The 27855-nt window shown below is 39.4% G+C and overlaps 1 protein-coding gene across 1 annotated transcript; it reads right to left on the bottom strand.

Annotated features, from left to right (window-relative positions):
* Window positions 1-4263: 4263 nt before the first annotated feature.
* Window positions 4264-27439, bottom strand: prim2 (DNA primase subunit 2; the record flags this gene model as incomplete). The annotated part of the gene is made up of 13 exons (XM_083922613.1): window positions 4264-4816; window positions 6034-6102; window positions 9836-9918; window positions 10074-10200; window positions 18918-19103; window positions 19379-19451; window positions 20436-20503; window positions 23224-23361; window positions 25044-25139; window positions 25849-25969; window positions 26061-26149; window positions 27046-27158; window positions 27292-27439. The coding sequence occupies 13 exons, from the start codon at window positions 27437-27439 to the stop codon at window positions 4589-4591; spliced, it is 1539 nt and encodes a 512-aa protein (XP_083778739.1). The 3' UTR covers window positions 4264-4588.
* Between the last annotated feature and the right edge of the window lie 416 nt (window positions 27440-27855).

Raw genomic sequence — 27855 nt, 5'->3', positions numbered from 1 at the left:
AGGATCACTATGAGCATGTTAGCATTTAATTAAACCCAGCATGCAGCTGTTGTGCTGCATTACAGTGAGTGATTACTAAGGATATTTTACTACTGTGCCGGTTCTGGTATAGTAATGCTAATCATAATCATACCACATAAGGTAACATCATTTATTGTTGTTTATTTTTTGGGCACTGTTCATTAACATATGTTCCCTGGACCTATGTTCCCCGCTTTGTATGACCAGGGAACATAGGACCCTTTTTCAGAAAAAGGGTCCTATGTTCTCCCGGTATGTATTGCAACTGCGGAACATAGGACCCTTTTTGGGAGAAACAGGGAACATAGGACCTGGGAACATAGGGATGACCCCCCTCGAGCCAGCTGTTGATTAATCACCTTTCTTTGACATTTGTGTTAGTTATGTTTTTATTCTGTAACAGATGTGACTTGAAATGTAGCACAATACTAATAAAGTAGTAAGAAATGACCACAGACAGTCAAATGAGATGCAAGTATTTTTTTCAATTAAAATGTGGATATATAACAGTGTGAGTCTTCAAAGCTCAAATAACTCATAGGGGAAATTAAAGCGGAGAGAAACACGAAACCATGAGCTCCCTATCTCAGTCAGGCAAACTTTAAAGGGGGATTAAATACAGTAGTTGGTCAGTGTCAACTAAGCAGTTTGATCCACAAAAATGAAGATTAGTAAAACAAAAAACAACCTGAGTGTGTGTGTGACGCAGTGATTAACACCTGTTTATCAAAGCAAAGCAGCAGGGATTTTTTTAGCAAGTAATTCTCCTCTTTCACAGGTTTTGTTGTACATAAAGTGTAACAGAAAGTGACAGCATGGCTGCAGGTGAAGCTTAGAAAGACTGAAGAGTTTGTGAGCAAAGTTAATCATATGAGCAGGCTCTCACATCAGTCAGGTTAATGAGACAACACCCGGGGGAAAATGATGAGTCTACATACAGCTGCAGGAAGTTTGCCTTCAATTTTTATAATCAAACAGGGTTGTCACATCTCCTGGCTAATTTTAGGTTTGGAGAGAGGACTTAATAAATTGATTGTTTGACAACACGGATAGTTGTGTTTTTTTAAGAGACTAACATTACGCTGCATCATTACAGCTAGGTTTCACCTGAATTAGACAAAATGCTGATTGAAGTGTAACTGATGCTTCCATCTGATGTTAATTCAAATTACGATCAATACCAAAGAGCGTCATCAACAGACAGTAATGGGCGCTCGAGTCATGGATCTCCAGATTTAGACCAATGGCATGATGCCAACAGGTCCCCTTTACATACTTCAAGCCAAAGGCAACATCAATGTTGCCTCCCGGCAAGAACAAATAAATCGTTTCATCAATTGGTTTCCTTCTGCATCCCAAAAGCAGGCAAGTCAAGTTAAAGGAAATTCTGCCTTCTGTTTTCTTTTATGCTGGGTATAAAATCCAACCATCAGTTAAGATGGCAAGGGACAAGAAGGTGAAGAGAAGGTACTGCATGACTTTTTACATGGTTCATTTTGTACACCATCAAGTCACGCATTCAATCAAGAATTATTGTAATATTAGTCAGATAATAATTATTTAAAGAAAGAAAGAGCTCAGCACCAAACTAAGTTCTTGTGTTCACTATCTCAACGCATCAGCATGCTTTAATTAATGGATTATAATTCATGACAATAAAATGCCATCATGTTGCTTTAGCTGGATGCCATCACAAAAAGGGGAAATAAAATATAAATGGTAAGCAAGGCTTTTAATACTTTTCCCATTATCAGCCTTGCAGCCTGTCACAATACAGTCGTACTTCTCTCATCTTCACCTTTGCAAAGTAATCTGACTTTAACAAATGTCCGTTTATAGTGGGTCATGGTGCTCAGAGGAAATTGAATTTCTTAAGTGAGAAATGCTTTCCTGATTTGTCGACTGGTGTGACATGGCCAACATTTTATTGTTATTTTCCAGCAGAACAATGTTAAAATATTTATCCTGCTTTCTTTGCCAGCAAAGTCAACATCCAAGTACTGTTTAATACATCCCATTGGGACCTTTTTGAAGAGGGCAACATACTCATGGATGACATCTGGGTGAAACTGGGGGACAAAGGAGCAAAATGTCACACCCTTGCCATTATCTTTAAAAACAAAAATGTTTGTTTTCGCAGAGTTGTTCAAGGTTTGACGGTTTTCATTTTCCTCAAAATGCTGGGAAGAAATTTTTAAAGATGCCATATTATGCTCAATGTCAGGTTCGTGTGTCATGTGTTTGGGGTTTTACCTGTTTACATGCTATAATGTTAAAACACTTTACTTTTCTCATACTGGCTGTCTGAATATACCTGTATTTACTCTGTCTGAAACACTTTTGAGTGTCTATTTTTTTAAGACCCTCTCCCAGGTATGTAATGATAACCGTTTCAAATATCAAATGCCTACTGCCAATTCACATTGATGCCTGTGGAAGACTAGACCCAATTTTATTTCTTCCACAAAAAATTAAGCAACAAGTACAACTCCAAGCCTTTAAGCAATTTGCTTCACACTCCAGCTTAACTCAAGGTGCTATTACAGACTTAACCTCCATCAGGATTTGCTTCAGAACTGCTCAAAACTTTTTATTACTTGGGAAAATATATATTTCCTAAATGTGTGGCAGAGGATAAAGTTTGTGACTGCAGTGCAGCTAAATTGACAAGCCCCATAATAATCTGCTCTTCCTCCCACTGAAAAGCTGATACTGCATCATGACTGCACATTTTATGAGCTCTGAAATGAAAAAACGAGTTGTCAAATAAATTGTGCTCATTTTTATAAAGCTTGAGGGCGAGATGCACGAGTATGTGTTATGCGATGTTATCTCATTCTTAAAAATAAACAGAAAACAAAAAGTGCACAAATCCCCAAATTAACCGGAGTTGCTTCTGGTGAGGCATATTGAACAACAAATCCAACTGCTTCACATTTGGTCCCCTGGGTGAAATTATATTAGAAAGAGGAAACGAGAAACAGCATGATGGGAATAGAAATGCATAATGGAGTAAATGTTGAGTATTCAACCTTTTGATTTGTTTTGATGCACTTTCACATCCCAAGACAGTTGATCAATTTATTCTGTAACATTCCCCTAACATACCTGAAGATTTGCTGTGTGTTTTACATTGGACATTACTCATTTATGGATGCAATGCAAATTAACTTATGTGTGCAGTCCAGATTAAAACACATCCAGGAAGCTTCACTCCCACGGCGCATCCCTGCATGTCAGCTTCCACACGAGGCTCATGGAACAAATACTGCAGGTGTAGGAAACATTTCTTGCCCTTTTGGATGATGCACCATCCAGAACATCTCTCGTCCATGTAATGAGCACAAAAAGAGAACAACTCGCATGATGCAAGAACCCAAGTTCATGACTAATGATTGTAAATCCATTCGGAGGAGATAAACGCTGTCGTAGTCAACTGCCTGCCCACAGTCTAAGAAAGTACCAGCTTTGTCAAACGTAGTCATGCTCAACCATATTAAACATCAAGGGTGTCTTGCTGACAGCATCCCGGCTGCACACTGTTATTCAGTTGCCTTATTATACTGGATAAATCCTCTCTGTGTCAAGCACCATGCCTGGATTTTAAGACCTAATTTAATTCCAGCTATGTGCAGCTCTGATGCAGGCCGAGTCTGTCCTCTGACGTTCCAAGTCTGAGACAGTGATGAACTGTGGTGTGAGCGTCAAAAAGTCTTCAAACAAAAAAGCCTGCAGAGCAAATGTGTTAAAAAATCAAAACATTTGAAACCCTTGGGGTGATAAAATCTGATTTAAAATTCACAATCATTAAATTACAGAAAAAGGTTTTCATTCATACATTCGATATTTCCATAGGCCTCCTGGAAAACACATTTGTATTCATGTGATTCAGGGCTGCCTGCTCACTGCCTCTAATTGGATCTAAAGTTAGTAATCTTATAAAATGCATATGTTAAGAGTAGAGATAAGAGCTCACAACTGTACCAAAGATTAGAGGAGCAGCTGGTGTTGCCACATTAGTGTGAAATGTTCCTGACTTTTAGACAGCTATTGTCTTTCACTAAATTATTGCAGACAGAAGTTTGAGAGACAAAGCAAATGTCTCCTGAACACGAATGTTTTGAGTAAACTGCATTGTCCACAATGAGGCAATATACAACTATGGAAATTGTTTATTCATCCATACTCCTGCCAGCAAATACAATGACATTGTTTCCGAGACAGCCAGGAAAGGTTCTAGTCATTACCCCCACAACCAAGCCCCTGCAAAACACTGCACTGAGACCGGGTATAATAAGCTATCTGAGTTCAGAGTGCAAAGAAAGTAAAAAATGAGCGATTACTTTTAACAGTCAGCTTAACCAGCTAAAGTAATGATGCTGCTTGGTAATGGAAAACTCTGCTTGGTCTGAGTTTGAATAATGTTCAGTCAAGTTTAACTCAAAGTTGTGAAAAATGTTTGATATGCAACTTTAATACATAACATTTCATGTACAGTGACTTTTAAAGATTCAACTCCAAACCACAACAAACCCCCAGTCCTCATAGGAAAACACTACGTGTAAAATCAGGCATCTTGAAAGAACGAGTCCAGGTCTTCCGTCATCTCAGCCAAATCCTGGGAGCTGTTTATTACTGCCTCTCGAGGTGCGCTGGATACTTTGGTGGCTGAATTTTCCTGTGACCTCTGTGGAGTGTCCACCTCACGCTTTATATCCTTGCCTCCGCCAAAAACTTTCTGGCTCTCTATAAAGTACTGGTTGGGGTGATTGAGCGAGAAACTGGCCTCCTCAATCTGCTCAATGAAATAAAGAACACAAGAAAGGAAGGGTGAGAGAAAATAGAAGTCTTATTTTTCACAGAAGTGGCAGTTTGTTAGCATGCTGGTAGATTGATTCTATGTTATGTCACCTTTTATAAAAAAGGCCATGTAACATCTGCTTCAGATGTGGAATGGTTTGTTACTTCACTAATTTATTAACAATGATGAGGACAGCAGGGTTTCACGGCCAAATTAGTGAGCTAATTCAGTGAAAAAATGAAATGCCCTTTCAGGAAATAAAATGTCAAAATCACTCATGAGGAGTTAAAACCTATGAATCAATTATGAGCTCTTTCTGTGACCTTTCCCATCGTATTTAAACAATTAGGTAAGTGTGATGGATGTTTTCAAAACCACAAAATGTGAGCCAATGTTTTAAAATTACCATGATAGATTTGTACACAACAGTATCAGTGTCTTACATGTGCCAAATCAAGGTTGGTGAGGAGCTGTTTCACTGTGCTGTTGAACCTCTAGAATGAAGAAAATCATTTTTTGAAAATAAATGTTTTGACACACTTTCAGGGGCAATTATGTGGGGTTTTTATTTCTTCCCAGAAAAATAGCATAATGCTTGATCAAAACACAGAGGTCTACATGATGCTGTGTTCCAAAGACTTATATATTATAGTGTATTCGGTAATTTAAAATATTTGCAGTGGATCTTTATGAAAATGAGTTGTAACATGCACTTGCACCTGACATTTTCAAAACTATCCCAGTCGTTTACGTGATGGGATGGTGAGTGTATCCGTGTGTTATATTGCTTTAGTTTATGGAGGGACATTATCAATTGAGGCAGTCCAACCTTGAATTTTTATGAACCTGTCAAACATTGAAAGTGCGTGCCCAACTCAGGGGAATGTCAAGCATTTACAGTAATAGGCAAATATGTTTTTTTTGTCAATCCCTGCTTTTTTCTCTAACATGAAGACCTTGAGTGTGACTGAAAGGGATGATGACTCAAGCATCCAAACTAAAACTGATTAAATTGAATAAGTATCCACAGGGGACAAATAGATCTAAAAGCTATAATAAACCTATAAAAATTAAGTGGCTATGACATCCAGCTAATGATGGAGGTGATGACAGTCTCTCCTGAGCCTTCATGCATGAGACGGAAGGACCAAACCCCTGCGTCTGACACATAGCCCAAGTTACTCCCTGATTCAAGTTAAATCTGCACTTACATTGTGTGTCAGCTCAAAGTACTTCTGGCACGCCAGCTGATAGTGCATCCCTTTAACCAGCTCCACGATCTGCAAACAAAAAAAGGGGAAGAGATTAGGGTTTTAATGGGACTATTTTCTTATGTTGTTAAACTGTTATACCTTAGATACGGACAGAGTACATTTACTGTATGTATTGTCAACATTGTGTGTTTTTGTAGCCATGTATTCAAAAATTGTTTTAATTGGCTTTCAGTTACCTGCCTACAGAAGCATTGCACATGAATCATAATGACGGCAATGAATACATCCTTCAAGAGATCTTTGCAAATGTTATGAAAACAGATCACAGGCTTATTTGGGCTAATTTAAATATTCATGCCCTGAGTCACCTCTGTGTAGAATAACTGTTGGCAACGAATGCACCTTCTGGTATGTCTCAATTCTGGGATTTCCTTTTTCTTAATGTCTAGTTTTCTGAAGCTCTGCAAACAGAGGATGAGAGCAGACTGGGCTGTGTGACAAAAGAACACTTGTACAAATAGCACTGTAGACATATAGGTTTAATTCACCAAATCAGATGTTGTTGCCATTTGGACAGCAGAGATGTGCCTCTACTTATGAAGGTAAGAAATAGATAATTTTGAATGAAATTTCATTGCATTGACTCAAGTGCAGCAAGAATATCAACATTCCTAAACAGACAATCTGTAAAAAGTCAATAAAAGTGCTGAGTGTGTCCATAAAAGTGCTTCATGTGCATGTTAAAAAAAGTTCTGCAAAATGTAGGAAGGTTTTAAAAGTGGCAATGTATAAGAAAGTTGTAGCATTGGTTTGATTGTGAGTTCAATAGTCTTATGGCCTGGGGGATGAAGCTGTTGCAGAGCCTGGTTGTCCTGCTCTTCGTGCTGCGTTACCTCCTCCCAGAGTTCAGCAGTGTGAACAGTCCACGTTGTGGGTGTGTTGGATCTCTGATGATGCCCTTTCGCCTTTGTCAGAATGCGTTTGAATCCAATGTCCATTACGGAAGGAGGAGAAGTCCCAATGATTTTTTCCACTGGGCTCACCACTCTCTGAAGGCACTTCCAGTCTGCAGCTGTACAGCTGCCGCACCACATAGAGATGCAGCTGGTCATGACTGATTCAGTGGTGCTCCTATAGAAAGTGGTGAGGATGGAGATGTGATCTTCTCATCCTGCGGAAGTACAAACGCTGCTGTGCTCCTTTTACCAGAGATGTGGTGTTTCCAAGTCCAAGTTAAGGTATCTGTCCTCTGCACTCCCAAGAACCTGATGCCTTTCACCTGCTCCACTGCTGAGTTGTTAATGCATAGCGGAGTGTGACTGGGCTGTTTTTCTTTCTAAAGACGATGACCATCTTCTTGGTTTTGTCCACATTTAGGAGAAGGTTTGTTCCTGCTGCACCAGTTTACCAGCTGCTCCAAATCCTCTGTATGCCCGGTCGTTGTCGTTGTCGTATTTGATGATGTGATTAAAAGTGGACCTGGGGACACAGTCGTGTGTCATCAATGTGAAGAGCAGCGGCCTCAGGACACAGCCCTGAGGGGAGCCGGTGCCGGGTGTGATTTCTGAGGAGGTGTTGTTCCCCAGCGGCACAGACTCTGATCTTTCAGAAAGGAAATCCAGTTGCACACGGAGGTACTGAATCCTAGGAGTTCCAGTTTGCTCACCAGATGCCGGGGGATCACCGTGTCGAATGCTGAGCTGAAGTCAACGAACGGCATTCGCACGTGGGTGTCTTCACCTCCAGGTGTCGTAGGCTCAGGTGGACTGCAGAGGAGATAGCATCCTCTGTGGAGCGGTTTGGGCGATAGGCAAACTGGAACGGGTAAAAGCTGGAGGGGAGTTTAGAGACCATGTGCTGCTTAATAAGCCTCTCAAAGCACTTCATTATTGGTGCGAGTGCTACGGGGCGGTAGTCATTCTGTCAGAACCAGGGCCAGCTGGTCGACACATCCCCCAAGCAGACACCCCGGTTGTTATCTTATCAGGTCCGGCTGCCTTTTGCTTGTCTATGCCCTCGAGGATTCTGCGGACTTTAGCAGTGTCAAAAAAATAATAACACAGAGGTTAAGTAGACTGACCAAAGACGGCAAACTACTGTATTTCGCCTTCCCCACTGTCAACAACAATGCATCACGGCTTCACTACATCCTTCTCACCTTTCACAATAAAAGCCCTGCCAGTATAACTTAAAAAAAATCCATAATGGCTTACCAGAGAGCATTTTGCTAAGGGTCATGTCAACAAAAGCGCTGCCTCCAGTGATACTGCAACAAGCATGCTCTACACTGAAGCTGGTATTAGATTGGTGAGGTGGTGTTTTTAGTTTCTGCCGGATAATGCAGATTTAACTATTTTTGTTTCATAGAATACCAGGAACATTTGTTAAAATGCACATAAAACACTGGTTATAAAAAAGGGTAAACAGTATCCGTGCTGTGGCTGTATTTCAGGGAGGTTAAACTCATTTTAGCTCATGGGCCACATACAGCCCAATTCTATCTCATCAGGCTAATGTTTTCAAATGCTTGTGGGTCACAGGATTTCTGCAGCATGTCTTCACAAATTCCCCCTCAGATTATGGCTTTGATGCTGATGCTATTTCATTAGCAATAAGGTAGCTAGCTTCCACAACTACGTCACTAATCCCTCGGCTACGGCTAAAAACAGACGGAAGTTTCCTTCAACCCGCAAACAATTTTGTTAATCTTCTCCGTTATCGGTTATCCTTGGAAGTTTTTGTATTTTTCGCCATGATAGCTCTAATACATAATATTAATAACTAAACACTGAAAGGTGTTGTGAATACACAGAGTACACTGGAATGGCATTTACGTCTGGGAACTGGTCCATTCCTTCTAAGAAAAGCCCACACTGTGTCAACTGTTCTCCTTTTTGACAAAGGCATTTTCCACTGGCAGCTCCCGCATGAACAGCAGCCTAAGCTTGACAGTGTTGTGTCACGTAGTCCGTACGCAAGCATCTGTTATCTTTAATCACGTATCCAACATAGGGCCTGTTACTCTTAATAACAATGTGATCCCCAGGTGACAAATAGGAAATATCAGTGCATTTTTTAATTACTTGATTTCCACTTATTTACTTTAAATTCTGCAATTTTTAGCCTTTGCAAAATCATCTGGTAAGCTGGACTGGACCCCTTGGCAGGCCTGTACTGACACACCTGCTGTAATTATTCCTTCTCTCATGCATAGTATAAATATATCCCACTAATGCGATGTTAGTACTTCACTTCCAATTAGTGAGCTTTACTCTGGACTGGAAGGTTTTAAGGGGATTAGAGAAACAATATGTCAAACATCCAAGACACTTAATCATACTATTACCGCTCAAACCATCATCATACATTTCAGGTCTTTCAGAAATAAATCACTACTGTGGGAAGACATCAAATCATGCTGTGAAAACAGTATCATCATTTTAATGCATCTTTGTGGATTGCCATGAAATGTTGTCCACACATTCATGGATAAATCCTAATCTGATCCTGATTTTTCATGCAGCGCCACCAGGGGATCAAAGTTTCACTTAAAGAAAAAATTCCGGTATATTATCTACACTGTATACCCTGTAAATTAAACATTAAGACCGAGGACCTCGTGAGTGGCACCATTTGCCAGTTTCTGAATGAAGTTTTATTTTACACACAACTTATAAACCCATTGACAAAATAAATGTCATGAGTTTGAGGCGGATTGTCTCCAGTTAAAGGCAGAGAATGGTGGCTGGAGGGCTTCTCTGGTTTTTGAGAGGCCTATTGTAGACAGGAAGGCACCCACCTGACTGATCCCACTTGGAGACACCTTGTAAAACTGAAGCTTCTGCTTCAGCAGTTCTGGGTCACTGTGACGGAAAGGACATCCTACAACCATACAATGGAAATTAATTATAATACATTGATATAGAAAAAAACATATAACATAGAACATTACTTGTACTTAAACTAAAAAGCCTGATAATGTCAAATGAGTTGCTTGCCACTTGTGTAATGGCTTCATCCAACTGCCATCAACTCACCATGATGGTCGCCTTGGCTGGGTGGGTTTGATAAAATCACCTTCATGCAACTGTAGGGGGTGTAGTCGGTTCGCTTGCCTTCTTTGCCAAACATGTGGCGGATGCTGTAGGCATATGCTTTATCAAACTACAGAGAGAAAGAGAAGGCATTAGGTGAGGATGAGAGTGTGAGAGGGACAAGTTTGGGGGTGAAAAAAGACATTGTCATACATCATGTCAGTTTTGACAGGGTGTTTTCCTCAATGAAATATAGAGCTATTAGAGAGAACCTGCTGTGGAGGTGTCGTCACACCTGAGGAAGCTGGATTATGGATATTGTAGAATGGCCATCTTTCCAGGTTGTTGCTTTTGCCCCTTGTTCTGTACTTACTTACTGCTACAATATGAAGAGCATGTTTTGAATAATATTTAAAAATATTACATGCAGGAACTCCCAATACAATATGTAGACTCAAGTACTGTTCTATTTTGATGTCATTTATTTGAATATCTCCATTTTATACTATTAATTATATATATATATTATAATATTTGAAAAATATATATATATATATATATATTTGAAAACTATAGTTTCTAGTTACAAAAAAAGCACAGTAATGTTAACGGCCTTCGCTTCATTTCAGACATCTGAGTTGTAAGCAGCTTTACCAAAGAGATACATCCCATCCAAGCTTCTCTGATGAACTCATTAAGTTACCTGTACGAAGCCTAAATAGGTCGAATTTTTAGATATTTCTCAAAAAAGCAAAGACTATGGAAACAGATTTCAGAATTTTTCTCTTCTTTCCTCTGCATTCTCATGACCCCTCAGATTTGATTTTAGACCCATTTGAGGGTGAGAACCACCATTTGTTTGGGAACTACTGGACTTGAATTCATTCAAATTATGTGAGCCCCTCATGTCACTGCTGGAAAAAGCTTTATGATCACCCAAAAGGCAATAAACTTTAAAAAACTGCAAACCTTCACACCATCTTCTGTCTGTTTGTTCTGAGCCAAAAAACCCTGTCATACTTTTTGATGGGGATCGTTCTATACAGTTAACTCCTTTTACGTGTACAGAGCTCATGTGCACTCATTAAAATTATTTACAGGGACCCTGCCTCTAAAAACTAAACAGTAAAAATATACAGTGTGCTTCAATAGTGGCAGAACAATCACCATGCCTGCTCTGATCATAACACAATGTTGCAATAAAACCCCTGAACTTGCTAATGTGACAAGCTGCAGCTGCAATTCACAAATCCATTAAATCTTCTTGAAGTACTACAAATCAAATATTAATTATGTAGAGCTTTGAAGGATTCAAGACGCCGTTTCCTGATTTAAGACCCCCCTACCAACTCCACTGGCACTAAAGTGTGTTTAATATGTATTATGTGAAATAATTGGGACATAAAATGATCCCATGTGGTCCAAAACAGTAAAGACTAAGACATTGAAAGTATGATATTAAACTTTTGCTAAAAAACGGTGAGTAAAGATATAACTCCACCGAACAGATTATAAACCAACTCTTTCTAATGCTGGGTTTTCTAAAAACATTTGATATGTCCTCGAAAAACAGCATTCAGATTCCCCTTGGCAACAGATGTTGTACAATACAAATGTGTTTTGTTCACAATTTGCCCCATTTTACTCACACTGAATGCACGTCCCCTAAGAATAATGATTTTTTCCTTTTAATCACCAACTGTTCCTGCACTTCAACCCACACTTCAGATTATCCTGGATATACCAACACAACTGACCTCCAAATTGAGGGAATTCAGAAAATCAGAGTAGAGAGTATAAACACAAGAACAAAAGCTGCATTAAAGGAGCAGAGCCACAGCTCTTCTTGTGCATATCTTGGCTCATGGGGCTACATCTCTCTGTAACATCCCCCCACACTCGAGGACACATTCACAAAAACCTGCAGCGATTGAGACAGAGAAATGGGACAAAATCAAAAGGGATTACGTGTGTGTGTGTGTGTGTGTGTGTGTGTGTGTGTGTGTGTGTGTGTGTGTGTGTAAACTTGGCATGGCTTCTTAGGCTCAGTCCATAGTGACTGATGTGCCTGCAGCTCCAGTTCCTCTTATGTGTAATACCATTAAAATACTTCCAATTTTAATCTGCACTACAGGCTTTTTTTCAAAACCTAAAAAAAAACAATAAAAAAGGTGAGGGACTAAAATACTGAAAGTGTGCACAAGTAAAGAAGCTTGGTGTTGCAGAAAAAAAAGGATGGCTTTTTAAAAAGGTAATTCACACACAATGCACAAGTATAGTTTAAAAGTAAAAGCAAAAGCAAATGGAGACAAATTGCAAAGTCTCTAAAACACTGCGACAGGCCAGCAGCAAACCCTGAAAGCTGCACTGTTCATCTTACCCATATAAATAGCTTAATGTCATCTAATTCCAAGTCTAATTCATGACACTACTATGTAGTTAATGTTATTGTCTTGTACTTTAGGAACTTTCTAAAAAGGAAAACAAATTGATGAACACAAAATATCCTTGCCTGCATCTCCGCAAGAAAAAAATTAAGTGAATAATCATGATATGTTTTTATATATGGACATTAAGTAAAGAAGAAGGTAAGGGCTACTTAAATCTACCGAAAACACATTAGTATATGGTTTACATACCCTGTGTAACCAAACTTTAGCAGAAGCTGATAGTGTCATCTAACGAAAATCCTCCATTGTTGGAAAAAGCTCCAGAGCAAACCAAAACTATGTGAAAAATGGTGTCGGTGGAAATTAGTAAAACAAGCAGTCCAAAAGCAGTCCTGCCCCCGAAGGCAATACAACAGGCCAAAATGTGCAAAAGTCTTCCAAATGAATAGGTTAACTTCTCTGGCAATAAAAATGGATAGCTCAAGTTGATTTCATCCATTTTTTCTCTCCCTCGAGTCTAATATTGCATTGCCTCTCTTCCTCCAGGCCTTCCTCTCAGCATCGCTGCCTCCCATCTTTTTCCTCTGTGCCTGTCGCATACTAATGAGCAGGTTTTGTGCAGCATGCCACAAAGTGCAGTCCCTGACTTAACACATACATCATTGTGAGAGCTGCGATGTGGTCAGCACCATTCTGCTGCCTCTGCTGTGGAACAAGAGCTGGGCTTTGTGCACAGCCAATCACACTTACTCTGGTAGATTGCACATGAGAAACAAGTCACCTCGGAAACTATGGGGCACCAAAGAGGGCTATAACATGAATCCAGTGTACAAATACTAGGACAGGAGAGAGTGAAGGCAGGATAGACGTACACTGCTGTATGTGTCTAAAAATGTGCTTTAACAGGTGTCAGTGACAAAACTTCACAAAAGTTGGGGAATCTTTAGATGGTTGAACTAATTGTTAGTGCAGAGTAAACAACGCAAACAAAAATCTCCTGGTGTCTAACATATTTTGCTATGGTGCGAAACTACTTCAAAGAGCTAAAATTATTGGTGATATTGGCTTACTTTTCATCTCAGATTAGGGATGCAACCTTTCCCCCACCACTATTTACCCTAGTCTTAAATACAAGGTTCGCATTGAACAGTGACAGTTGGAAGATTTTATGTTTAATGAAAAAAACATTTCAAAGAAATGAGTCTACGCAAATTGTGAAAAACTAGATGCAATTAGAGGCTGGTTGCACATGTGCTCTATACATACGAAAATAAGTTCAATGTGAAGATTGTGCAGAATGCTCCCATCAAAAATTATGATGGTTGTTTTGGTTCAGAACAAACTAGACAGATGAAGGTTCCCAAACATCTGGCACTTTAAAGTTTATTGATTCAATTCACTTGTGACCTTGACTTTGATGTTTTTGCTTTTGGGAGATATTTGTAATTTAGCTACATTCTTTTTATTTCATTAAAAGGTTTAATTGTAGCTTTTTGTGTCTTTTATTGTTTGATTTCTCTTAATGATCTATACTGCAGTTCTGTGCCTGTTAATATAATGTTAGAAATTAGACGCGCTAAAATTAGCTACTATTAACACCATTTTTACAGAGGATTTGAGACATGGTTTAATGCTTTAACCTCAATGTCAACCACATTAGTGCTATATACATTTCTGTATTTAAAAAAAAATAAAAATTTGCCTTGTACCAACTGTATATTAGCGTACTTTTTTACCCTCTTTCTACAAACTTGTTATTTTGCACTGAGCAAAGAGATGTGAAAAACCTTACAAGTGACAGCATGTTGGATTTTCAAAAAATTGAAAACATGAAGGAACGCGTATCTTTTTGCATCAGAGTCTGGTCAGAACTCTTTGATGTGTCTTCTCATTAGGACTGAAAGTGTGGCGCCAGCAGGAAACAGAGGCTCAAGAACTCCCCACAACATGCCTGGCTGATGCAACACATGTCCCCGGACTGAAAAGAGGGCAGGCTACCTAGAATGCCATGCCAGCCTTGTGATGTACTACAAATCATTAGGCTATCTAAAGACGACATGGCCCAGGGAACAAGGCCCACCACCCGCACTACTGTGCCAAATTGCAACAGTGGATGAATTTAACTCACAATTAAATTATTTCCTGGCACTCACCTTGCACCCTGTTAATACTGCATGTTTTGAATAGCACCCAAAATTATCAGCGGGGGTCAGTTGGACATTTAGATAGACCGTTAGCTTTTACTTTTGAGCTCCCATTACTGAAATGAAGTTTCTCATTGTGTCACAGTGCAATCAGATCATGTTATGACATTAATATGTCAAGTACTTCCAGCTGGGGCCATGCCAGTCGATGTAGTATGTGTGTACATCAGCGGCGATTGCTCTAAGGCTGCAAGGGAAGCTCAGCTTCCCCTAAAATGTCGCCAAAAAAAAACAACAAAAAAAAAAAGTGGTGAAAAATGTACATTTCATTGACTACGCGCCAGAAAGGCTTCATCTCTCGTTCAGAATCAGCTACTTATCACAGATAACCGGCGCAACCTCCTCCTCATTCATCCCCACAGCTATTTACAGAGTCGGATGCTCAGCTTCTACTGACTTCAGTGGGGAAGCGTAGAGCGGGTAGTTCCACTGCAGCAAAACTAGACGGTCATTGGATAAATGCTGGGCTTTGTCCCGCCAATCCGACACTCATCGTCTCTGGGGGTCTATGGGACTCTGGGCTGGCCCGGACGCTCAGCTTCTGCATGATTATTGGATGAGCTGTCGGCGGAATCCTTTTTTGATTTACAGCTAAATGAGCGAATCAGCGATCTTGAAGAATAAACATCCACTGGAATGTTTTCCAACTTTTTCATTCTGTTGTTCTGAACTGATCCGGAGACTTTGTCCTTGTTAAAAACGACTAGCGTTGTGTTTGGCGACTGTTTTCTCACTCTGCAGTTTCTTTCCCCAACGAGCAGCGGAAGCTGTGGAGCTTCCCCCCTGTCACGATCACTCACACTTACAGGCGGTCACACTTCACACGTTTAAGCAGCCTAGCTCTGCTGGCCATTGAGAGGACACTGATCAAGTCCCTTTTTTCAACTAAAAATCAGATGAATATACCTTTAAAGTTATCATGATGTGATTTTTTTAGTATAGTGCACAGCTCATTAGTCATGTCAAGCAAGTGATGCTGCTAATAAAAAGAGAAAAGAAAGAAAGAAATGGTACGAGTGAAGAACAAGATCTTAGAATATGTTTTAACGCTTTCAAACCTTAAAATACTGTGTGATTTGACAATAAATCCGCAACAAAGCAATTTGATACAATCAGAGGAATTATATATTGAATACGCTATTATTTTCATGACAGCTTAGCTTGAGTACATAGTTCAGAAATCTGACCTTATCCAGGCATTTTCTTATTGGATGAGTCCGAATGGTTTATCTCATCGAGAGACAACAACGGAACACACAACCACTTAAGTCTTCATTAGTGTCAACGCAGTACTGTGTGAAAATAATACCAATGACCGTTCTTTTAAATCAATACAGCCTCGATGGGGTCACTTCATCACGAATGAAACCGCACCACCCATTTAAGTGTTGAATAGCACTTTGGAGAGGCATTCAGACATCAAGACCGCTGTCCTATACTCCTAGGGTTCTTCAAGTTAAATTTAAGACTTCTTCTGACCTTTTTAATACCACTTGAAGGTTAATGGCCACTTCACACCCATACTTGCAAAAGTATAAAGGACATAAAGGAAAATCGGTATGTATTTTTAACCCTAGAAAATAAATATTATAAATAAATATAACTTCTTCTTTGTCTGAAGAGTTGACGCAGAGCCACAATGAGCTTGCAGGTTCACAGGCTAGACTATGGACAGTGGGATTTCTTCAATACTGCTGGCAGTAGCTGCGGTTTGTAATAGAACTTTACTGTGCACAGAACTGTACTACTATTGGGCTGGCAAGTCCCGCTGATCAGTTTTATCCAGCGATTCCTAGTCTTACGGTCAGATGGGAATCAAAAGACTGAACACCTGTTCTTGTTGGAATGTGGGCATTCTGGCACAAAACACACTGGCATCTTGATCTCCATCTTGGCAGTAGACGCAGCAGCAGCACTCAGCAGCAGAAGTGGAGAGAAAGCGTGATGACGTGATGTCAGATGGGCGTCTTCCTAATTAAACTTTTTCCAGAGCCTCTCACTGAACAATCTTACAATAAACTCTTGACCTCTCAACCTCGTAACATGAAAAAATATCTTTTAACTCCGCAAACATGATATGTGTAATTCAGGACAGATAATGACTGGAACCAGAAAAAAAAAAAAAAAAAGAATCCATTTCAACAAACACCAAGGTCAATATTTTGGGAACTGAGGTCCCATTGGGTCTTACGTAAGCCGTACTAAAGTAGTCGGGACTTAGATGCCCTATAGGCGCCTGCTGCTGGCGGGATGTAGCAAATGCAACAGGTCATGGGAGTTCTTTCACAGCGGTTATGTTCAAAAAATAAATAAACAACATAAACACACACCTCTGCACAACCATTTTTGTCAGATTGAATGAATACAGGGCCTCATCCTGTCTCCGTATAAGCGTGTGTTATGGTAAAACAGACACGCTGCCTTATGCCCTGGGTTTAAGAATGCAACGCTGAGGGGAGGGGCGTGACAAAGCGCGGGTTGGGGGTCAAAGGCTTAAAAGCTCTTTGCTGCATGAGGCTCAAAGGCTCTTTGCTAACACCCGCCTCTGCTAACACCCAGAAACATACCACACAGACCAAAACAATAAGAAAATGAAAGTCCAGGCAGAGGGCAGGGTTTCTGCAGATACAGACACACAAACACACTTTTAGTGGGTCATATGTGATGAATGAGAGTGATGATTGTACTAGTCCATACATGGGACAATACTACATATTTTACCTTTAATTGTATCTAAAAGCAGTGGCATCCACCAATATCACTATGTAATTGCATTAGGGATGCCCCCGACCAAGGATTCCCTTGGTCGACAACTGGTCGTCATTTATCTAAGCGAACGTTGATTACATGTTTTAAGGTGGTGGGTCGTGGACGAGTGAGAAGTTTTTCTTCCTTCTAGGGGATTATCCTTGTTCTTTTCAAAGTGATCCCATATTTTAGACGCCTTTGCCAACATGATTGGCTATTAATTAACTGTCTAACCCCAATGTACAGTCAAGGGAGCTGCCTGTTAAAAAAACAAAAAACACTGACAGTGAGTGTCACGACTTCCTGTATCTGGCCCTTCAAATTAAAAGCCCTCCAGCCTTCGGTCACATAGATTTTCACTTAATTTTGACAAGATCCAAATGTTTTTTTTTCCTGCGACCAATTGACCAATAAAATTTTGGTCTTCTAATGAGTTTTTGGTCAACCAGTGCTTGGTCCACTATTTGGGGGCAGCCCTAAATTGCATAAGCGTAAATTCTCACCACTTCACTCCGCTCACATCCTCTGCACACAAGCAGAGTATAGCATTTGCCACAATGCTGTTAGATGGGCTATATGCTAAACATGAATGTCGATATAAGAGAGCAACACATGAGGCTGCGCTCCCATTCCGGTAAAAACAAACTACCGGCATTGACTGGCGGTAAATAAAAACGCCGCCAGTAAACGCCACGTAACCTGTCCCGATTTCGCCTATGTTACGTTAACTTGCCTGGAAACCTCCTTCAATTGCTAACGTTAGTCAGGCAGATGGCTATATTACGTTGTTGCCGAGCGATGATCGGTGTTATATGTTCAAAAACCAAAGTTGGAGAATGTTTGTCCAGTTTACCGGAGGAGAATTGGGTAAACGAGTCCACTCAGTGGCCTGAGGTGACACACCCATGTTTATGTCCCTACCTCACTGAATCACCAGGTAATTCAGGACTCGATCCCTTTCTCTGTCGTTAATATACAGTCATTTTAGTAGGCTATACGAAACAAAACAAACAGACGAAGCTTTGTCCACCTAAGGTTAAATGAGGGTGGAAATGTACTGACTTTCTCTCTTACACACACTCACTGCCATCTTTTTGATATTCTGTCATCTTTCTGACATCATTCTATTAATAAATATGGAAATATTACTTGCATTTCCCATAGACTGTAATGCATTTCCTCAAATGTGATCAAATTTATTTTTATAAACTCACTTCTGTTTTTCGTATTAGCACCTATAGAACACTGAGGCCTTCTCTTTTGTTTTCACCGGCGAGGGGGCGCTGCCTTTTACGTGACTTAGCGTTGCTCTCTTCTATATCCGTTTGGGGAGTATCTTTGGAGAATGGTTGAATAGTCTCAATCAAATTGTATTTTTATCCATCCCTATAAATAAGTGGTCAACAGTAACTGTATTCACTCACTCGTTTGTTTAAAATCCAAATGGATTTATAACAACTTAAAGTTTTAAAAAAATATCACAGAATTCATGTTATCAGCATTACCTTGTCTGCATCCACTTTGCCTCTTATGAACTCTGACCTCCAGAATTGCAGTGCTTGCTCCAGAGAGAGGCCGATACCTTTGAGGAAGAGGCCGTACTGCATGCGACCACCATGGCGGAGATGGTGGTTATCTCTGAGCGACTGGTGGAGCTGCCTCATACAGAGCGGGAACGACTTCCCTGAAAGCTGAAGGCAGACAACAATTACAGTAATTTATCTGCTCCTGTTAACATCCATTTCATAATCTAATCTATATCTTCCTTTTCTATGGGGCGTGTTACATAATGTGAACTGATTGATTAAAGCTTAGGTGGCACTGAATACACTTTCTATTCATTGCTAGCTCTGGGAAAACAGAATTACTATACAAACCTCATGTCTCCACCATTATACCACACATTTCCAGGCAAAATGGCAGTGTGAACTTGACATTTCAAGAATAGATAGTCAATACAACTTACTGAATCAATTTGTTCCAAGGAGATTTTCCCAACATTCTTCTGGATGCTGTAATCCTGTCCCACATAGGCATGACTAAAATAAGAAACATATTTTAAGCAATATCAGGAGGACTGTGACAAATGTTAATACCATTTTAGAGGCAGTCAAGGCTCCCACCAAATCTGATTACATTTGTTTACTCAATAAGGGCTTTTTGATAGAAAATAACACCTGACAATAAAGGCTGGACACAATCATATAAAAAAGTAAATGTAATATACCCCTTCCAACCTCCTGCCACAAAGAAAAGAAACTGCTGTGCTGTTGTCAGAAGATTTTTAAGCTGATGACTTTGGCAACCCATTGACTCCTGTATGGCAGTGCTTTACATCACATTGTGTTCCCCCTACCTTGGAGATTAGTGGGCTGCCCACTAATCTCAACAACCTGCCCACTAATCCCTATCAACAATCAGGCAACATGACTTCTTCCACCCCTATATTCACTGTGATCTGAGCTGTTCATCTTTGCGATTGAAGCTTAAATGAAGGCTGCTGCTATTAAGCCACTTTTAATGCAGATCACAGTCTGTTGCACAGTACAGCATAAAGTAGGTATCCAATCCATATGGAATTTGGTTTATACAGGGTGCATATTGGGGCTCTGTTCATTATATTACCTTCACCATGAAAATGCACCTCTGCACAAAAATTAAGCCTATTATAAATCAATTAAGCAATCTATTCTAAAAACAACTAGCGAGGGAAAACATGACCTCACCTCTCATCAACTAATACAGAGATACAGTACAGTGAATGAGAAATAGTTGGAGAAACAATGCACATGTCATATAGTCATTATTACTTCAAGAACAATAGGAATAGATTATGCTGCACACATAGGTAGGCACCACAAGTTACCACAACATCTGGACTTGTCCACAGGGAGATTAGGTTTACTCAGACCAGCCACAAGCTCCCGATAATATTTGGTGCAAAAGATCTATCAAGCTAAATTCCTTTTTCAATGGAGTCCTGGCAAAGGGGCAGTGAAGTTATTTAACCTACTGCTACTCACCTTAGGTGATTAAGGAGCGGTTGGAGGCGTTCATCCGAATGCACTGCTGGTAGCGAGCGAGCTGTCAACTGCAGATGTGAAGGACATCACATGAGTAATGGTTAATAGTGTTGGTCATAGACCTAGAAATGCCTAAGATTTCAGGTTATGTGCAAAGATCAAGTATAACACAGAACAGTGATTTGAATACAAGGCAACGGAAAAGTAACATAAGGAGGTTTAATAAACCTGCATTGGAGTTCATCTACAGAAAGAGTACCTAAACTTTAAGCACTTCATGTTACTGAATGTTTGACGGTAGTGTCAAAGAGCAAACTGTCAGCATGGTGGCTATGATTTTCTGACTTGAGCAAAAGATCATACATCACACATTGTGACACCATCCTGAAATATATGTAGCATATGAAAGAACTGTCAAGTGTTTCCTTACATCCCCCTTCTACACCTGACATTTGGTTTTCACATCCTGTCTGTCTGAGTTCAGCGAGATGTCTGACTTCATGCACATCCCTCCCAAACAAAACGTTTCACTTGTTCTAATTGCTTTATGAACATCACTCCAATCGGTCCATCACTACAACCATTTCAAGGACTGCCTTACACAGACACAAAAAACAGCTTAATATACTATATTTCTGTTATGTTCTGTTAAAATTAACATTCAACCAATAACTGGAGTCATGTGGAGAAGCAGCTTTCAATTTCATGCCTTTTTAATGAGACATTTTCTGCGATGTCCCCTTGTCATCCCCAGTCGAGGAGAATAACCATTATAGTAACACAGAAACAGTCACAATGGCATAGTTACAAGAAAAATTGTTTTGGAGCATTATTCCATTCCAACAGTTAGTGGTCCGGATAATTACCAGGAAATGGGAGAATGGCAGAATTGGATGAAGTTGCTCTTTGAAAAGATGGTCCTGCCTGTCCCATGATGTGTTGCAGCAAATCAAGTGCATGTTGCCCACTATGCCAAAATTAGTACAGAGGCAATAACTTGCTGTACTATACCCAGAACAACACACAATCTATTTGATCAGGATTTGGACACTGGGAGGCTTCTACAGCCAGTGTTATTTTCAGAGCAGAGTCCTACTGCAATTCTTTACCCAACTTACACACAATAAAAGGTTTACTGCTTTGGAGAAATTGAAAGCACATAATCAGAGCAGCAGGTCATGGTTTGGTGACCAAGATACGTCACATGCATTCTGAGAATAGTAAGCTACACTACATGAAAACTACTCTCAGAACTACGTGTTATTCTGTTAATTAAGCATATTCTAGGTTGCCAGTAGTAAGTGTTAGATGAGTAGCAATAGGCATTTTAGATCACTGGCCATACAGAGCCCGGGCCGTATTACCTGGAAACTCACTGAAAGTGACTACACCCAAACCCAACGAACAAAAATGGACCTTTGTTCAAACTGCCAAATCATTTTCTATGAACAAAGCAATGAAATGACAGTTCTAAAGTAGACTTGAACAGCTGCTTTGGAAAGACATAACAGCTGGTGTCTCTTTTGACTGAGTGCTCTTTAGTTGGGAAAAGGGAACTAGAGAATAATGCCAAGGGCGGCTCCTCTGGTCCACATGTCGAAGTGTCCTCGGGCAAGACACTGAACCCCCAAATTGCTCCCTGTGCATGGGTGTGAATGGAAGTCGCTTTGGCTAAAAGCATCAGCTAAATGAAATGTATTGTAATGTAATGCATGACATTAGAAACACCGTCTGTTACCATTACATAGTTTCCGCGTGTTGAAGACATCAAATTCAAACTAGTGAATATTTGCAAAAAAACAACCCAAATCATTGTATTCTGTTTTATTAACGTTTTACACTACGTCCCAACATCATTGGAACTGGGGTTTGTAGTTTTTAAACAACATGGATCAGTTTAAAGAAAATGTATCCTCTCTTTATCACTATCATCACAAAAAATATAATGCCTTTCATTCAGGCACAGCTTGGCAAACAGCACACAAACGGTTGGCTCAAAAAAACACAAATTTAACACAAAAGATCTGTAGATTAAAAAGGTTTAGATTCCAATCAGAACAGTCAGGACCGTTTACCGGTCTTTATATTGGCATATTTGATACATTTCTTCTCTGGGTCTGTGAGTCACCTATTTTGTAGATTTATTCCACCTCATTAATAGAAAAAGTCTATTCATAAACCAGTGCAGCACCTATGGGTGTTGAGCACGTTTGTGCCCGTTTCAAAGTCAGGGCCCCTAACCACAATATTTACTAAACCATGGTTGTCTCCTCACGTATTAAAAAGAATGCCTCTGGACCCCGAAATGCCATGTTCCATGTCCCTCAGGGCATTCAATGCAATGCACGAGATGGCCGATGCGGTGTTTAAAAAAATATCATGCCCGCAGGGATAATGAGCACTTTCATACTAGCACTTCCCAGTCTTCCCTGCAGACATTTTCTGTCACATGTACATACATATTTCCCTCATTTGAACCCTGTGTTTCTCCAGTTTTCCCTCAGGCATGGAAGGGAACAACCAATTTTAAAATGTGCCTTATGGAACCAAGCTTATTGTATACACAAAATATATTTACATAATCTACATAAACAGGGTGTGGACATTGCAGAAACACAATATAATGCAAAGTGAAGCTGTGTTGGAGTGAGTCAAAATGCAGATTAGTACGCCTGAAGTTGTCGTTTTGCTCTCAAATACAAATCCTCATTTCTCTTTGAGCTTCTTTGTATTACATAACATCCATTATTCATTCTTTCTAAAACAGTGAAGAGCTGCAAACACTTACTGCAAGAGCTTTAGACAGCCTTGTGCGGAAATCATTAAGAACAATGGTGACAATGTCCTGGTGAGGGATGTACACGTAACCTGCTTTGAGGTACACCTTCCTTGTTCGCACTAGATCCAGGGCATCTTGAAATGGAACCTTTGAAATAAAACAAAAAATATGTTAAATAATGTATCCATTCAAAATATGGTCAGGGTTCCTACACCTTTTCCAAAGTCAAATTCAAGCACTTTTTAAGCATTTCAAGATGCATTTTCATGCTTTTCCAGCACCTTACAGCTGTGGTAAACTACATATTTGTATATAGTACAATACTCAGTATAGTTATTATTGCACATTAAATGAGATGTTATTGTCCCATAAACAACCAACATGATGTTTTGAGGCAGCTTTCGACCGAAAGACGACAAATAAAAGGAAAACTAACTTGATAGAAATACAATCACCAACTATTTTGATAATCTGTTAATCATCAAAAGTTATTTCTCATGCAAAAATGTCAGACAAATGCTGATTTCAGTCTCAATTATGCAGATCTTCTTTTCTGTGTTATACTGAGGCCAACCCTTTGCCCTACGTAACTCTGGCTGTGATATGAGGATTTACACTTATTCTAGTGATGCTGTCAGCACCAAGCCTAGAATGTACATTTGATGTCAAATAGCAGGCCATGACATTTTCCCATTTCCCTTTTCATTTTGTGAACAGACAACTGTAGACTTAAATCCATTCAACTGTGAAAGATTTTGATGGTGAGTTGTTAATCAGACATTTTCCCCCCGTGCTGAACATTTCTACTGATTAAAGAGATTTTTTGTAGTGATCAAACAAAAATGATGTCCAAATATTTCATTAGAAGTAAGGCAAGAAACTCAAGATGCCGCGTGGACTTGACTGGTACCGTGGGCAGGTTAGGATTGCTCAGTATGGGTGAAACTAATGAGATAGCTTGTGTGGTAATTAGTCCAAGTGAACAAAATGCAGAAGTCCAAAAACCAAATCTGTGGATTTACAATACTTAATTTGTTGCCAAAAGGATATCTTAAAAGACACCTCTGAATGGAACCCGAATTATGTAGACAGAGGGATCATTATCCAAGTGATCATCTAATCTAATGGCTTGGAATGACCTTAAAATAACTACTCCAGGGATTTAGCATAGCACCTCCATTAAGTTGGGGAACTCACAAAAGACAGATTTTTTTTTTTTTTTTTTAAAAAGGAAAGGTCAAAATTGAAGGAGCAGGGACGGAGATAGTTTATGTCCCTGGTAAAAGTCAAGATCAAAACACACTGGATCTTTTTCATTTTCCTAATGGTACTGAAAAGTTCATCCAAAGTTCACACAGGCTAAGTACTATCTCTCGATATGTAACGTTGTATTTGTGTGTAAAAATGGTGGAGAGCCCTTTGAATATGGAAATCCAAAGTGCAGAATATTTGTTGTTCCATGATTCTGGACACTTTGTCAGATTGAGCATACAATTGCCCAAGTAGCCTAATATTGGAGAAACGGTGGAGCTTTTGATAGTAAATGGAAGAGTCACTTTGAAAATAATTAGTGTGGACGGTGTTATTTTTTATTTTATACTAAATAACATGATTTGGTTATCTGTTTGGATATCAGTGTATAAACTGTAATTTCTTTATCCAAGTTCTGGCATTTAAATAGAAAACATTGTGTCAACGTCACTATGCCTCGATGGCTTGCTTCTTCCTTCACTATGTGAGATTGTAGAATAATATTGTATACAGAAATGTGTTTTATGGACATAGCGTTCTTAGTGGTCTCAATGGAAAGAGAGAGATGAGTAACTTACTTTGTAGAAGTCCTGGTCCTCCACAGTGATTCCACTAACAGTGTAACTGGAGTTGACAAGTTTATCCTGCAGAGCCTTCTTCTCCTCCACACTTATCTGAAAAGTTATGGATGAGAATGATGAATTTCAGTGAAAAGCTGCACATGATGCAGAACTGTGTCAGTGTTAATACATTAAAGGCTGAAGTTCATGGAAACCAAACATCATTCATCGGATGAATGCACCGTTTTTGTCCTTGCTATGATGATACTTGATGAATTATTAAATATATTTCCCCCATTTTTTCCTTTAATTATTTACCTTAAAGAGAAACTAAAGACACTTTATTAGACATACTGACTGATAAAAATAGGTCAAATATAATTTTACAAAAAAACTCTTTTACCAATATACTAAAGTGCAAGAAAACATTTCAACTTTTTAACCACCATTCAAGGAACCCCTTAACATAGGTCATGTTGCAGTGATCAAACAGCTCCATCTAGTGAAAAATACAAATGTGCACAAATGTTACTTTCCCCACCCATTTTCATGGGTTTCCTTTCCTAATTTCCACCAATACATGGGTTTCTGTTTCAACCTCTTTATCACACATATTTATGTATTATTCTACAATTCTTACAGGACCCCAAAAAGTCAGAGGAGACAGGTATTACAGTATTTGTCATTTGTAACATAAATAGATAGCATTTTTGCTGCTATAGAACCTGCTCTCTACTTTGATGGTGCGTTGACCAATACATATTCATAGCCCACTTTTTTTCAATATTTTGAGTATGGCTCCTCTAAACAAAGAAAAACCTACTGTGTCATATTGCAGATTATTTCTGTGAAGAAATTCAAGCTTTTGTTTTGCAGACAGGTCATTGAAGCGGTAGCGGAAAAGATCAACCTCCTGTTGAATAAACCACCGTCTCAGATCCTCCCTTTAAGATGCCATTGGAAATAAACATTAATTCAGTTGCAATGCATCTTTAGATTTTTTTTTTTTTGACAACAAAAACATTAGAGACTTACGTTTGGCAGTAGGCAAGTCTGAGAATGAAGTGGGAGATATGGTCCTTTCTTCGTTTCTCAAATTCACTTGGTCCAGATTTTCTCTCATCCTTAATGGGTTAAATGATGTACAGTATTTGTATTACTCATAACTTGTGTTGGGAATAAACATTTGTGAGGTATACTCAAAATGACAGTTTGTTAAATTGAGTTTTGAGACTTGTGTATGTATAAATAAGAATGCAGTACATACTTTTTACTACAATCATGATTACAATACCTTTATGCCATCTTCAATTAATTCAAGCGACAGTAATTCAGCTTTATTTTGGAAAGTAAGCAGCCAACTTTATGTGCACATCTTCTGTCTCTGTGGTCGCTCCTTTTGTGTTTTGATGTTTGATGTTGATTTTTGATGCTGCAGATCAAACATATACACAGTGCCAGCCACTGGCTGAACCATATATATACAGTTCAAGTTTACTAGGTATACCCAATAAACTGTTAACAGAGTGCAATTTATGGTGACCACAAGCACAATGGAGTACAGCGTGTAGCACCAACTACCTACATATGATGGGTCAGTACAGTGCAAGACTGCGAGGGACCACGCCTCCTGTGAAAGCCAACACCTGGTAAAAGGTCATGGAGGATTCACTTTGTAATACAGCTTTATGGAATGTGTTCAATACACAGTGACTCGTGACAAGTAGTAAATTTGGCACTGATTTAAAGGCAGTGTACTCGATATTCAGAAAATTAATATAGCAGCCAACTATTTTCCATGCAACGATATATTGGAGTAATGGTGTCCTAAGCAGAGAATGAAGTCACTCTCCCTCTGTATGTTGTAATCTGAGTTTCTCTGTTGTCTGTTATGATAGACGGTCCAACCGCACATGTACATGGCTGTGAGCCGTGTGGTGGCAATCCCAGCTCACTTTTTTTTGTATTTTGAGTAGAGCACCTTTAAAACTCTGATGTGAATCGTGCTAAACATACTCACAGCATCGGGTCTGTAAAGAAAGTTCAGGGCTTTAGACTCAGACTCCAGTTTCCTTGCGTACTGCTCTGACACTTTCACATAGCTCACTCCCAAGTTCTCAATGGTCTTCAACACTGCAGTGGCAATAGAAGCCAATGTAAATGTCATTAAACACATTTCAAATGCATTTCACAACAGAGAAAACACTGCTTACAACAAATGTCATAGGGTAAATATCATTAGAATGGCGTAAGAAGCAGGTTTTACATTTCAGTCTGTCCACAGCAAATGCCTCAAACTCAGAGAGAGATATGTTTTCAAGTGGAGGCTGCCCATAAAACTGCAGAGGATGCTGATAGAGCTCCGTTGCAGAGTTGGAGTTCAACTTCTTTCTTCTGCTGCTAGAAAACTGCATGGTTCCTGATGGCAAGGGAAAACAAGAATGAGCAATAATGTAACAGCAGTTCAGTCACTTTATTATCCCAGATGGGAAACCTAATTAGCAGGTGGATGCACAAGATTAAAAAAAAAAACTGTGCCTTTCAAAAAGAAACAAACTATGCTGACATATTTAGTGAAACTATAATCATTTTTTAAATATTTGACCAGTGCGCTTTAATACAAGTTAACGGAAATGAAAGCTCAACTCATCTCATATGTACAGTGCCTTGTTTCTGTTTATAACACTTTCCGCTGTATTTTCTTCACTAGGGTGCTGGCTTTTGGGTAATAAATAAAAAATATATATTGGAGGCTTAATACATAAGGTGCCCTGTTAATAATTAGCAATCCATTGACCCTATATGGTATGACGAAAAAGAGGATGCTGGG

This window comes from Echiichthys vipera, assembly GCF_963691815.1.
Source record: "Echiichthys vipera genome assembly, chromosome: 11".
NCBI lineage: Eukaryota > Metazoa > Chordata > Actinopteri > Perciformes > Trachinidae > Echiichthys > Echiichthys vipera.
Note: the sequence above shows the minus strand (reverse complement) of the source record. Positions and strands in the feature narration are given on the sequence as shown.